The sequence below is a fragment of the Mastomys coucha genome, unplaced genomic scaffold (genome assembly GCF_008632895.1).
Source record: "Mastomys coucha isolate ucsf_1 unplaced genomic scaffold, UCSF_Mcou_1 pScaffold1, whole genome shotgun sequence".
In the NCBI taxonomy this organism is placed as follows: Eukaryota; Metazoa; Chordata; class Mammalia; order Rodentia; family Muridae; genus Mastomys; species Mastomys coucha.
Window position 1 is genome coordinate 54326973 of NW_022196891.1, and position 14600 is coordinate 54341572.

At 45.3% G+C, this 14600-nt stretch overlaps 1 protein-coding gene across 4 annotated transcripts in view; it reads left to right on the forward strand.

Moving 5' to 3' along the window:
* Positions 1–14415, forward strand: part of LOC116101998 (putative C-type lectin domain family 20 member A) — a 24760-nt gene extending 10345 nt beyond the window's left edge. For 2 of the 4 annotated variants that reach the window (XM_031386135.1, XM_031386159.1), the window contains 9 exons: positions 857–1222; positions 2728–2799; positions 4665–5030; positions 5972–6088; positions 7277–7438; positions 8018–8155; positions 11290–11409; positions 12115–12200; positions 14326–14415. In XM_031386135.1, coding sequence (XP_031241995.1) covers positions 857–1222; positions 2728–2799; positions 4665–5030; positions 5972–6088; positions 7277–7438; positions 8018–8155; positions 11290–11409; positions 12115–12200; positions 14326–14406 — 1508 coding nt within the window. In that variant the 3' untranslated portion in view covers positions 14407–14415. Of the gene's footprint in view, positions 1–114; positions 219–856; positions 1223–2727; positions 2800–4664; positions 5031–5971; positions 6089–7276; positions 7439–8017; positions 8156–11289; positions 11410–12097; positions 12201–14325 lie in introns of all 4 variants that reach the window. The other 2 variants (XM_031386149.1, XR_004122969.1) reach the window with 2 other exon arrangements.
* The last annotated feature ends 185 nt before the right edge of the window (positions 14416–14600 follow it).

The following is a 14600-nucleotide window of genomic DNA, read 5'->3' on the forward strand; positions in this document are numbered from 1 at the left end:
GGGAGGGATTCCTGGAGGGAAGGAAGGGGTGAATAAGGGGTGTTAGGGCATGGGAGGGATTCCTGGAGTTTTCCGCCTCTCATCTTCTGCCTCTGCCTCTCCATTTTCCTTCAGCACATAGAGCACTTTTGGTGTATCTAGATCAGAGCTGAGGAACTAATGGTGAATAAGGCTTGCTCCGTCTCCCAAGTTTGCCTGATGGAGACAACATGAATAGAGTAAGCTCTTCCCCAGAGGCATCTGAAGAACTCAGATGCTGGTGCCAGCAAGCATATCCCTACTCTAGGCCAGAGCACACCTGAAATACCTTTTGGGTGATTCCAATGTATAATCCCACTTAGAATTCCGGATACAGAAGCTATGCTATGCTCTGCTGTGGTTAAGGGTTTGGACATGGGAGCCACACATCAGTGTTCTGGAGTTTTGGCTCCCTCTACTTCACACTTAGTGGCCTTAGTTAACTATTCAACTCTCTGTCACTTGGAGTCCTTCTCTGTAAAACAGATATAATAAAATCTCAGGTAGTCCTCAGAAAACCTCAGTGAGCTAAATGGCATATCCCACGTGTGGAATAAACACTGATGACCACTGTTAATCATCGGGCAAAGGAGAGGAGAAGGTCAAAGGGTAAAATAACAGGGAACTAGCATGGCCTGTCCATGGACTAAGTTCTGGACTAAGCAGCCTATGGAAAGGTCCAGAGGCAGAGTTGCCTCTGTGGAGGCAGAAGTAGGGGGTCAGAAGTAGGGGGTATATTGGAAAAAAAAGAGACCTACTGTGGTGTGGTTGAGATCTGTTGGGGACAAGGGTGAAGTGGGAGTAGGTAGTCGTGTAATGATAGTTTCTTCTGCCCCAGCCCTCCAGCTGGTGAGCAACAGCAAGACCTTCCATCGGGTGGATGAGCCTCTGACCTGGAAAGAGGCCATGTGGTATTGCCGGGATCATTACACAGACCTCGCTGACCTGCAGAGCATGAACAGCCTAGCGAGCATCGTGGCAGTCTACTCCTACACCAGCAGCACCCAGGCATGGATTGGCCTCTTCTATGATGTGAGCATCTCTGGCCTGAGTTGGTCTAGTGGCTCTACCTTTTCTATGCCAACATGGAGTAACCTGCCTGTCTTCCGGGATGGACTCTGTGCTACTCTGTATTCATGGCTCAGCATACCTGCCCTGGGAGCTGCTTCCTGCACAGACCAGAAGCCCTTCATTTGCTATTTAGGTGTGTGCAGAATAATATTCTGGGTCTGTTCTCTTCAGGACTGTTTTTTTTTTGGGGGGGGTGTGTGGTAGGGTTGAGGAGTGGTGTGTGTGTGTGTGTGTGTGACATCTGAGAGTACTGACTGTTCCCTCTCCCTCTTCATATTTCCTCTGTGACCTTAGTCTTTCTGTACTCAGTTACCAATACCCCACCAAAGAACTGGGTGGGAATAAGGATAGAGAAAATAAAATCTGGAATGTTCCACTAAATCTCTTCTTCTATTTGCCAGTTAAAGATTTGAGCAAGGAAGAAAATGGGAAAGATAGGTTGGAGGACCCATTTACCTGTGCAGAAATGAGAGCAGACCTCGAGGTCTCGACTTACAAAGCACAGGATCCGGTCTACCGTCTTACTCGGGTGGCAGAGAGAATATTTGCTCCATGAGACATTTTGCTATTTGCTAAGTTGTGGGTAGGACCAACTCCAGACGGCATTGCTGGAGATCAGCCGTCAGCACATCATGGTGCTGGTTGCTGGAGAACGCCCCATCTTTGTGTATGACCCATGCCGTCTGCCCCCTGGAGTCCACACTACTACTAGCATCTCCACCTCAGTGCTGAGAGGTCACACAGAGGTGTGGTTGTGGACAGAGCAGCAGCTTCCTGGTAAAAGTGCCAACTTCTGCCTTTCTTGGCCAGCAAAGGCTCAGCACAATTCTATGCTACCCTTATTGCCTAGATACTGGCATGGAGGTCAATCTGCCAATTCCCCGAGGCATAGCCGAGGTTGCTATGAAGCCCTTGAAACAGAAGCCTGTGATGGCCTTGGTTTTAACTCTAGAGCACAAGGGAACTTAAAGATCTCCAGGGGTGGCCAGGGAGTCGGGTAGGAATCCCTGCAGAAATAGGTTTCTTGCTGCTTCCTTAATTGTCTTAGAAATCAACTACAACACTCTCCTATCGCACCTATCACATGGTTGTCTCCAGTTCTGCAGGTCCATGGCGAGTGCATGGGCCAAATGGCCATTCACGTCTCTAAGTCTACCTTGTGGCCACTGGCGTTTGTTGTCTGAATGCGGCGAATTTTAACAGACACCAGATAACTTCCTTACAAAATCCTCAGCAGACCTTCAGGGCACTTGGAATATCATTCTTCTCATAGACAACCATGCCCTGTCTAGTCTCCTTGGCCCCATTGCTCAGCCCTTTCTTTCTCTAGTTGTGGTGGACTCATTTCTGTCTCCTCCCCACCCCCATTCACACAGCTCCTCTCTGCAGTTGACTACAGCTGTTTTCACTCTGTTGGGACTGGGTGGTTCATAGTCTCAAAAGCAAAGGCTCTGCTTACTGAGCTTATACCACTTTCCTAGGGAGTCGTGCCAGGCATTCAATAAGAGCTTAATCTATATTTACTAAATATAGATTAGGTGAGGCTACTTTTGAACTTCTTTTGGCTCCAACCTGGTGGTTCCTGGGTAGTTGTCATTCCCTACCTCATAATTTGAAGTCTGCTTCTGTTTTTTATAGACCCTGCTATAGGACACGACACCTCCTTGGTGTCCCCTGTCAAGAAGGACCTGACCACTCTACCAGAGGAAGGTAAAACACCTGGCTCTGCCTCCCCTGTCCTGGGATCTTGACTGACTTTGCTTTGGACTCATCTCCCTGGACCAGCATGCAGATGTAGATGACTCTGGCTCCCTCTGTTCTTCCCTTTTCTGCCTGACTAGTTGTTTTACCTTGGGGTCCCCAGGCCAAAACCCGCAAGACTGATGGTGGCAAGCCTGGAAAGAAGAGTGGAGGGGAACTAGCTCCGAGTCTCCTGGTAGTGTGTAACTAGTTGCAAGCGTGCCAGTGGGTCTTCCTCTGGGAGTTAGGAGTTGGGGGATGAGCGGGTAGGACTTCTTCACAACTCAGGTCTCTGCCTAGAGAGCGGTATTTCCCTCAAGACACCTGCCCCTTGGACAACACTGCCTTGCACAAGATGGCTCTGGTGTTTAAAAAGGAAATTCCTTCTTATCTGGTATAGAAAAATTCTATGATGAAAGAAATAGTTAATACCTTTACATTTAGGCTTTGTTTTTGGAGTGTTCTAGAATACAGAGTGAAATGGCAAAGGCTTCCGAGGCACCCAGACACATCCTGACACTGAGTTTGGGGCAAACTATCACCTCTTTTACTGAAGCTGTGAAATAAGATTAATAATGGCTAGTTCTCAGGATGACAGTGAACATCAAGAAGTCATGTAGGCCAAAGGCACACATCAAGGCTGGCACATACTAGGGGCATGATATAGAGTAACTTTAAAAGATTAGTTTTGGGGTTGGTGAGATGGCTCAGTCAGTGAGTAAAGGTGCTTGCTGCCAAGCCTGATGACCTGAGTTCAATCCCTGAGACACACATAGTAAAGAGACACAACTGATTTCTTCAAGTTATCTTCTGACAATTAAGTGAAAACAAAAATCCATTTAGATAGGGAAACAAGCGTGTCTTAGCGGGCTGAGGTGAGCAGGTACGGACCAGACAGTAGGAAGGGGCTCTGGTTTGAATGGGAGGATATGACTCCAGATTCTGCAAACAGTCTTTTCTTTATCCAAATGTTTAGAATCAACACGGGTGGAGCTGCAGTGGCTTACATCCTCTCCAAAACTCCCATTGCTAGGAGTCAGAGGCATGAGGTTTGAAGGGGCCTCTCAGGGTAGAACTTGCCTCTGAGACCTGAAGCAATTCAGCCTGTAGAAGGGAGGTAGTGTGTACGGGAGACTATCCTCTTAGTTCTGAGCTCATGAGGTGCAGATGTGCTGGAAACAGCCTGCTCTGCTTTCTGCCCTTCCAGATCTGCACTGATCCACATCAGTGGCTCCTAAGAGATTCCACTCTCCAGGGAGAGGGAGGGAGGGAGGGAGGGAGGGAGGGAGGGAGAGACAGAGACAGAGTCAGAGAGAGAATGTATATGGTGGATCACAAATGAGACTAACCCTAAACCAAGCTGTCTTACTTCTATCATAGGAATGACCTACTACTATGTCTAAAATAGTGTCTATTATTATTATTATTATTATTATTATTATTATTATTATTATTATTGGTTTTTCGAGACAGGGTTTCTCTGTATAGCCCTGGCTGTCCTGGAACTTACTCTGTAGACCAGGCTAGCCTTGAACTCAGAAATCCACCTGCCTCTGCCTCCTAAGTCTGGGATTAAAGGCGTGCACCCCCCCCACTCAGTATTATTATTATTTTTGGACAGATGAAGTGGTGGAAACATAAATTTAACTTGTAAAACCAAAGAGCTGTAAGAAGAGCCCTCTCTTCAATGACCCCACACCAGCTACTGCCGCTATTATATCTCATTTTTCCAACTTGGTAGTTTCTCTGTAAAATAGTGGTTTTGATCAAACCTTACCCTTAATGATACAGGTCAGAGGACCTGAATCTCAGGCCTGTGGTCTCTTTGCCTCCAGCTGAGGTCACGATTGGTGAGCAGACCTTCATTCGGATTAAACAACCCATGACATGGCTCTCGGCTCTGAACTACTGTCGCAACCACTACACAGACCTGGCCGATCTGCAGAGAGTGACCGACAAGGACAAAGAAACTCTCAAGAAAATCATAAATAATAATGATGCCTGGATTGGCCTCTACTTCAACGTAAAGATCAATAATCTGACCTGGTCCAGTGAGCAGGGTTCTAGCATCCCTGCATGGCTACAGGACATGCCTCTGTTTGGTCAAGGACTGTGTGCAGGACTCCGTACCTTTGCAAATCACCCACCTCAGATATATGCTCTCTTTTGCCCTGATCTGAAGCCTTTCATCTGTTTCTATGGTATGTGAGAATGTCCTTGGCTCACTGAGGGTAAAATGAATTTATTAGACAGTGGGGGATACCCAGGGTAGAGCTAAGCAAGCACTTGGAGGCTTTGAGGGTAACAGAACAATAAGCGAGTTGTAATTCTTAAATTCCATACAGCCTTATGACATTAGCTGTTAGCAACAACAGTCATCAGAGAAATAAGTAAGCATGAACCTGCACTTTACAATCAGGTAGATTTTACCACCTTCTAGAAAACAGGCAGAATCCGAGTTCACCTTTGCTCATCTAAAAAGTACTTTACAAATTGGGATTGAGGACAGCCACCTCATAGGATGTTGAAGGCTGGATGACTGGAGATCTTGACATGGAGCAGGTGCCTGGCTAATGGCAGCTATGATCACTATGAAGCTGAGGGCAGCAGGGGACTCTGGATGTTGTAGGTACAGAATGTGCTTCCTCAGTGACAGCCCTCCTATCTTGCCCTTTGCTTTCAGACTCCCTCCTTCTTTTATACCTTTGTTGAGAATCTATATTCGTTAAGACAACCTTTTGAAGTGTACGGTTCAGTGGGTTTTACTGTTTGCGTGCTAGTCAGCTATCACCACTGTCCAATTTAAGGGCATTTCCATCACCCTCAAAAGTCCTTACTACTTGGTCATGCCCTACTTCCCCCTTGGCAGCCAAAATAGACTTACGTCTCTCTGGATTTGTCTATTTGTAGCTGTTTCTTTTCCTCTTGGATTTTAAGACAATCTTGGCCACTATCTGTAAGACCGTAAATGCTCCTTGATGAGCTGTAAAGATTCAAGGTGAGAGGACCTATCTGTCCAGTGATCTGTCCAGTGTGCAGTAGTGCTTCTGCTCTGATGGAGGCTGCCTGGCAGTATCTGTTGACTTCCCTTAGGCTTGGTGTGACAGGGCCTGTGCTTACTTTACACTCTGCTTTCTCACAGACTCCTCCATTGGCCATCGGAAGTCAGCAGAGATACCTCCACTCGTCGACACTTCCTCCTCTAGAGTGACTCAGCACTTAGAAGTTCCTACAAGGCCACCCTCGAGGCAAAACACAGGTACATTGAGTCTGGTTTTGGCTCTGTCTAGGGTCTTCTGGGCCTAGGAAACTAGAGAAAACGATTGGTCTACATGCAGCAACCCAGGGTAGAAATCAAGTGAACAGCCCTCCCTGAGGTGCTAGTGAGTAAAGAGAGAGATGGCATATGCCACTTGTGTGGCAATCAACTACTACTAACACCAATGAATATTTTCTTCTTCCTCCTCCTTTGCTCTCCCTCCTCCTCCAGCTCCTCCTTATACTGCTTGGCTAACCAAAGGTAGGAAAAGAAGGAATTGGTTTACCAAAGGCATCCTTCTTTGTGGGCTTCTGAATTTGAAGTTCTAGCGCCTGGAAACCTGAGAGAAGCTGTGCAGTCTCTCAAGTGAAGAAATAAAGGCCTAGGACCCAAAGGGACAGATGACTGAGTGATCCTCCTGAGGGATAGATGGTTGAGTGATGATCCTGGCTCACCAGGGAGGCCTTGGAGGTTCAGCAGCCAGGGAAAGGAAGCCCAACACAGTAGACCCATTAGCCTTTTTAGAGTATGGTCCTGTGTATGCCGGGAGAGGTTTTGGGATGTGGTTCTAAGTTATGGCAACTGACTAAGATCCAATAATGGGGACAAATACAACCACAAAGACCTCCAAACAAAGCAAATGCAGGGCTCATTTTGATGGTGCTCCCAGTCAGCCAGGCAAAGGCTGCTGGTACTTTGATGAACACAGAGAACAGGAGCCATCCAGCCACTGTAATAAATAGCAGAAGGAGTTTTGGAGTGATTTTAGAAGGATGAGGAGGTTGGCAGGTAGTTGGGTAGGGGATGGCAGGAGAGAGGACCTGCCAGTATGCTTGTGTGGCAATGTCATCACTGAGAGCTGATAGAAGCATGATTCCTTTAGGTTAAAAAGCTGGTTTGAGACATTGCCTCCTACTTTCCTGTTAAGGTCCAACCTGGCCTCCATCCAGTTGTCTCAGGCTCACTGTTTACTTGTGATAACTCAAATAGGTTTAGAAAGTGCTCTCTGTTCAGCTCTGTCTTCAGTGGGTGAATACCACCAGGTATGGCAGAAAATCAGGGCTTGGAGCTATGATTTCTCTCCGATCTATCCCACTGGAGATACTAGGAGTTCCTGACTTGTGGCTGGGGTTTTGAAGAAGGTCCTACGCCCAGTGCATGACACGTAACTCTTGTCTTTTGCCCTAGGGACCAGCACTGGCCCCACAGATGCCTCCCAAATGAGTCATGAACCAATTGTGGTCAGTACCTGTGACACCACCACTCCCGCCCTGACCACTATGAGCCTTACATCTCTCCAACCTCAAGGAATGGTTTCAACAAGTCCTCTGGCAACCTCTGCACGTTCAGGTGGTACCTTGGTTTTGAGAAGGGTTCACGAGCCCACTGGTCACTTCTCAGAGCTTGTCTTTGGACCCTAAGAACCTAGAAAGCAGCTTGGTTCTGGGAGAAGGGTCTTGGACACCACGGCTAATTTCTCAGATCTTGTCCCTTGGGCCCTTGGGGAACAAACTGAGTTCTGGAAGCAAAGTCCACACCACCACTGGTCACTGCCAGAACCACATCTTGTATCTCAGATCCCCAGATAGTATTTTAGTTCTTGACGAACGCCTCATAGCCATTGCTCAGAGCAAATCTTTAGATCTTGTACCCTTGACACTAGCCCATACTGGTTCTGTGTCTAAAGAAAGTGGGTCAGTTCACCAGGAAGTGGCCAGAGCCCCCAGGTTACCATTGCCAATGGTACTGCAGAACCTATGCACCACAGGTCCCTACAACCCAGAGTGGGCTCATGGCTACAGAGGAGGTAGCCACAAGGCCCTGGCTCAGTTCCAGCCACAATGTTTCAGCTATTTCCATGTTAGCAATATTCTCTGGATCCTCATCCAGCTAGTCCCCACAGCTCAGAGATTCTGTGGAACTTCACAGAAACCACAGAGCGACCTACGAAGGCATCTGTCTCAGGGAGTCCAGCGGAGATCCAAGAAGATTGGCCCAATGCTTCTGCAGTCTGGAGCCTGGACACCAGCACTGAGACAGTTGGGAGCCTGTCAGGAACTACAACAGGTGCTTGTGTGCTTCATTGGGGGTTGGGAACCTCTTGCCCACAAGTTGCTCTGGGGATCAGCAGCCAAATATCAAATTACTAAGTGAAGAGCTGAGTGCAGGAGTCATATGGGCTAGCCACAGCAGCCCTGCAAGCCTCTCTATAGGGAACTGTCTGGCCAGTTCCAGCACCTAAGCCCATTCCCTTGATTAGGAAGGATGAGGATGGGGTAAGGTGGTACAATTTAGGAAAATCCACCTCTAAGAGCTGAAGTCTGACAGTTAAGACTGGAATGGTGGCTCTGTAATTTACTGTGCACAGCCTTAGACAACCAATTTTCCCTCCATCCCTCTCCCTTCTCATTCTTCCTCTTTCCCTCCCTTTCATTCTTTCTTTTTTCTGAGATAAGGCTCACTCTATAGCTCAAGCTGGCCTCCAACTCATTGAAACCCTGTCTCAACCTCCTAACTGCTGAGATTGCAGAAATGAACCACTACATCTGTTTCCATAACTTACTTTCCTCCCCCTCCTCTTTTTGCTTTGTGAGACAGGGTTTCTCTATGTAGCTCTGGCTGTCCTGGAACTAACTCTGTAGACCAAGCTGGCTTCGAACTAACAGAGACCCACCTGCCTCTGATTCCTAAGTGCCAAGATTAAAGGAATGCATCACCACACCTGGCTCACAACTTCCCTAACCTCACTGAATCTCATTTCTCTCGAGTCAGTGTGATCCAGTACCTCTCAATTTCTGGTTCCAGCAGACAGTAAATATAGTTATTCCCATCTTAATTTCAACTCACCAGTGACCTTAGTGTCCTTATCTCCTTAGAGATCTGGAAGGCTCAGGCTCATGTCACCACACATGATGACAGACGATCAGCTGTGAACTGTGTGTATATTACACTCTCCTAGACAGAGGCTGTTTGTCCTTCGTTTTCATGCTTTGAGCTCCATCTTCTGCAATAACCCCTGCTTTGCCTTGAACTGTGCATACTGTGTGTTTCAACCAGGGTGAGCAGGACTTGCCTTCTGCTTTTAGACAGAGGCGGGCTGATAGGAACAGATAAAAGACAACTGGAACAGCTTGTGAGTGTGTGACGTGTGAACCAAGAGCAGAAAGGGACTTCTTCTCTGGACAAAGGTGCAATGACTGCCAAGCAGACTGATGTTGTTAGTGAACAGGTTACACTTGGAGGAGAGTGGCGGGCATAAGGGAAAAGGGCTGTGGCCACATTCTGAGGGCCTTGAACCTGCTGTCAAGAGGGCCAACAGAAGGTTTCAGAAAAGGAGTAAAATGCTAAGACCTGTAGTTATTAGAAGTGGTAGGTGACATGGGACCATGTTTGCATTAGGATGTTAAAGAAAAACTGCATGGATTCTGCATGCATATATATGTGTATATATATGTGAAATATGTGTGATTTATATGTATATATACACATATATACACACACACACATATATATATGTATATATAAAAAACACAGTTTCAATAGTGAGAGAAACATCAACCAAGGTTTAAAAAATAAAGACCAGAAGGAAATGTTTAACTGTTTATGAATGTCCCCCACTTCTGTGTTTCTGAATCTTACCAATTTGTTCACTTATTAAAGAGATTGGTAAGTCTCTGGATGAGGAAAAGTGGGCTGTGGAGAGAAGGCCAGGAGAGAAGGCCCGGGAGGAGGCTGAGACAGTGGTAAAATGAGGAGCGACATGAAGACTCGATCTAGATTAGTCACAAATGACATGGGTCAAGAAACACAACGCAAATACATTTAAAGAACTGTTTGTTGATGAAACCACGGAAATAAATCCGACTTTAAAAATTAACTTATGTTTTATTTTCAAATGTATTTCTTCACCAAACAACAGTTTGGCAAAGATTTAAAGGCAGTGATAATGAGAATGTAGGAAGAACAGACATGACCAATACTGTAGGCTGTCAGGTGGGGCTGCCATGCTGGCACGGTGTGTCTGCTTTAAAATGGGCATGTCCTTTCCTACAGACATTCTACACTTAGAAACTCATAAAGGGAACAAGAATTCAAAGTATCTTAGTTAGGGTTTTACTGCTGTGCACAGACACCATGACCATGACAACTTTTATAAGGACAACATTTAATTGGGGCTGGCTTACAGGTTCAGAGGTTCAGTCCATTATCATCAAGGTAGGAACATGGCAGTGTCCAGGCAGGCATGGTGCAGGCAGAACTGAGAGTTCTACATCTCCATCTGAAGGCTGCTAGTGGAAGACTGACTTCCAGGCATGAGGGTCTTAAGCCCATGCCCATAGTGACACACCTACTCCAACAAGGCCACATTTCCTAATAGTGCCAAACATATACAAACCATTATACAAAGTACCCCCCCACACTGCATTGTTTACTGTACTGAAAATTAGAAGTGATCTACTATCTATGGAGAGAAGACTGCTTAAATCAGTCATGGTATACTCAGTGAACTACCATACAGTCTTTGAGAGTAAAGTAGATTTTGCATTTTAAATAAAAAATTCAATCCATGAAAGATATTGTCTAGTAAATTGTTAATGTTTTTTTTTCCCTAGGGCTGGGCTGTAGGAAATGATTTTGTAAGCAATTTATAGTAATAGACTTCTAAATAATATGATTATGTTCAGATTTGGAGGTGGGGCAATTATGAGAAAAGGAGAAACACAGGATTTGGGACTGAAGAGGGCATCAACTGAGGACTCCTGGTCTCTGGCCAGAGTGCCTAGCATATGCTCAGAAGAGGCTGAGCTTGGTGTGGGGTATGCCTTGGTGGAGATGTCAAGGCCCCTCTGGATACACTATGGATAGGACAGCTCGCCAGGTAATGCTAGAACACTGGGCTTTCTGGACTGAGTACTAGTAAAAGAAAATAAACGGGAACTTTGTTTATTTGTAGCAAGCGTGATGCTATTCCTTCAAGCCTCACAGAGCCTGATGCTGGAGCACTTTCTGAATGATGGTATAGCAACTCCAGAGATGGGAAATGAGAGCCTGGAAGAGAATGAAGGACAAGCAGGAGCGAACAACTGTGCCCCAGCAGGGCTGCTGCCCCTGCCTGTTTTCTGGCTCAGTCAGTCACCAGGATCAGATTCCTTGATTCCTGGCTACATTTACAATAATCCCTTTATTCTTCCTTCCTGTAGCCATGACCACTATAAAGAGTAGCACATATAAAGGAGACACAACCACTGCCACTCAGGCTCAACATTTAAGCTCACCTAACTACCCAGAATCTAAAAAGAAACCAGCAGCATTGGAGTCAGGTAACTGCTTCTGTTTGCCAACTTTGCCATCTGCCAACCAGGACACTTGGGGGCCTTCTTAGGAAAGATAACATGAAATGTTGGCACCAGGGATATAGGAAGGAAGATGAAGATTCTAGTTTAAGCTGTGCGACTAAAGTGTAGTGAGGGGAGCAAGTAGGAAGTTGTTCTTATCTTCAAACGGGGCTCAATAAAAACTACCCTATACTATGACCACACAACAAGGTACAAAGGAACACTGCAAGCTATCAAAAGCTATGCTCATCCTTCTGTAAAGCTGTAGTTTTTGTCATGATTATGGTGGACATGTAGCAAAGACTGAATTTCTCTATTAGTTCAGAGAACTTCTTTGGGGTTTTTCTGAGGGTAGTGAGCCCAGGTGAAATGCAAGTAAGAATAGAAGGCCACAAACATCTGTATAGTAGATTTATAAAAAGGGAACAGAAGACCACAGAAGAGGGGGAAGTCATGCTGATGGGTGCCCAGGCTGTGGGAAGAGAGCTCTAAGACACAACTTTCTTGGGGGTGGGGTTGGTGGTATTAATTTTGGTCAAGCGTTATCCTGTTCAGCCATTTCTCTTTGAAACCCCTCTGTTACCATGGAGCACCTATAGTATCCAATGGGTATCCAATAACTTCCAAGAATTGGGAGATTCAAGTGGCAATGGGTAACATTTTTCTGAACCAGGTACCATTTATATCCAGAGCACTCCTTTGGAATCTTGAAAGCAGATTTTACCATCCCAACACTGAGGGATCCAGAAGAGATGAAAGATCAACTTTTGAGTGAGGTAAGATGTCTAGCTTTTTGAATTTTGGTCATTCAGGTGACGGTAATGCAACACAGTATTGTTAAAATCAATATGTTTAAGAGACTTGGGGCTGAGGGGATGTCTCAGTTGGTAAAATGCTTTGCAAGCATGAGGACCTGAATTTGAGCTGCAGAACACATGTAAAAAAGCCAGATGTGGAGGCAATCTTAGTGATCAGGACACTGGATCCCTGGGACTTACCGTCCACTCTAGTTGAATGGGTAAACTCCAGGCCAGCAAGAGACCACATCTCAGATGATGTGGTGGAGGGCCATTGAGAAAGACAGGCTTCCACATGCATATGGACACATTAGGATGCTCATCCTACTATTAACACACACACACACACACACACACACACACACGCACACACACGCACGCACGCACGCACACACACACACACACACGCCTCCAGACACAAAGGAAAAGTTTTGGAGACTGAGCTCACTGTGCTCTACACCAATGCTTTCGAGTTTTTGTCGCCTAACACTTCTTCCTGAGCTCTTCATTTAGTCGAGACAGGATGGTCAGAAGTACCCGAGTTTAAGTCTTGACTTTGCACTTATTTTTTTTTTTTTTTTTGGTTTTTCGAGACAGGGTTTCTCTGTGTAGCCTTGGCTGTCCTGGAACTCGCTCTGTAGACCAGGCTGGCCTCGAACTCAGAAATCCGCCTGCCTCTGCCTCCCAAGTGCTGGGATTAAAGGCGTGCGCCACCACCGCCCGGCTTGCACTTATTTTTAACCCAGGCGAGAAACTCAAGTCTTTCTAAACCCCAGTTTTCTTAAGAAATTTACATGGTTGGTATCATGACTAAATGACGCATTCTGTATAAAATCTTAGCAAACTGCCTGGCACACTGTTGGTATTCAATCATTATTAGCTATTGATAGCATTATCTCTATAATTAAATGGATTATTGAACATAACCTGAGGTATATTTCTCAAGGGCTAAAGTAGTCAACAGATCATTTATCCCTAGATATGATCTATTATAAATCAATGTTATAGATAAGAAGAAACACTGACATTTACTTAGCAGTTCTCTGCAACATATTCAAAGGCCCAGAGAAAGAGCACACGGGTGGTCCTTTTTAGGATTTCTTGAAAGACCAGTAGTGTTGTGTGCTTGTGTGATGGGCTCATGTACCTGCTGGCTAATGGCTTGTAGGACGGGGAATTGGGAGAATGACTCGTTTGCTACTGAGAGAACAAACGGAAATCAGCACCCGATGAGTTTCTAAGGTAAATTTCAGGTGATAAAACCACAGCGCTACAAGGAACATGGGGAAACAGTTTCGGGGTCTCTGCTTTTGTTTACTTCTTAAGGTCAGAGGTATTTTCTTTAGTTCTAGCCTGGGCTTTTCTGTGTTTTCTGGAGTGAAGCTTTAGTGACTGAAACTTTAGATGCTAAACTAGAAGCATCTATTTTATTAAACAAGAGCCAGTGAGAAAATTGAGTTTGAATTGTTAAATCCCACCTCCTGCTTAGCTTTGTCAGAATGTATTTGTTCCATACGTGGGATGGCCCTCAGGCCTTGGGATTAGTCCCTGGCACTATGAAAGAGAAAACCAAGGTAAAGGAACTTTATGGGGCGAGCATGCCACAGACTTTTTATTTCTCTGATATAAAAGGAGTAGAGTTGATAGAACAAGGTATGTGTGAGGTTTTAACAGCATTTAAAATTTAGAATTCCAAATATAAAGTAAGGAAACACCTGTAGCTTACTTATCCAAAGTTCAGGAATAGTGGTAAAAGACCTAGCTACAAACATCCCACATAGTGTTCAGAGGTCAATATGAAGTAATGGAACTTGAGAGGTAGCCCTTATCTGTGTGTCTGTGTGTTTGTCTGTTTAAATTTACCAAACAAGCCTGATGCTCAGTTTTAGACTGAGAACCACTGAGTAATTTGGTGCTGCTGACAAGAGGCAGACAGGTAAAGGAAGGCTAAGAATAGATGGTACAGATGTACATTAGTGACTTAGAACGAAGTGAACTAATTATAAGGTCATGAAGTAGCACTGGGAGTTTCTTTTTCTTCCTGTTGTGCTAGGTTAGGGACTGGATCTCACTGAACTATATCCTCACTTCTGTCTTTTTTCAGATCCAAGCAGTCCTAAAGTTTGTATTAGGTCACGAGGAATTCACATTGAAATGGATCGGCTTCGAAGTGAACAAAGAATAGCAAACACCCGCTTGGTTTCCCTTCCTTCTTAAGTAGTCTTTCAGGTTGTCTGTAGGGTTTTTGTTTTTATTTGTTTTGTGTTTTAAATTCCTAGGAAGCACAAGATTAGACATAACTTTAAATATTCTAGTACGCATAGACCTACATGTAGCACAAAAGAAAAGGACATATGAAACCCGCATCCTTGGATTTTA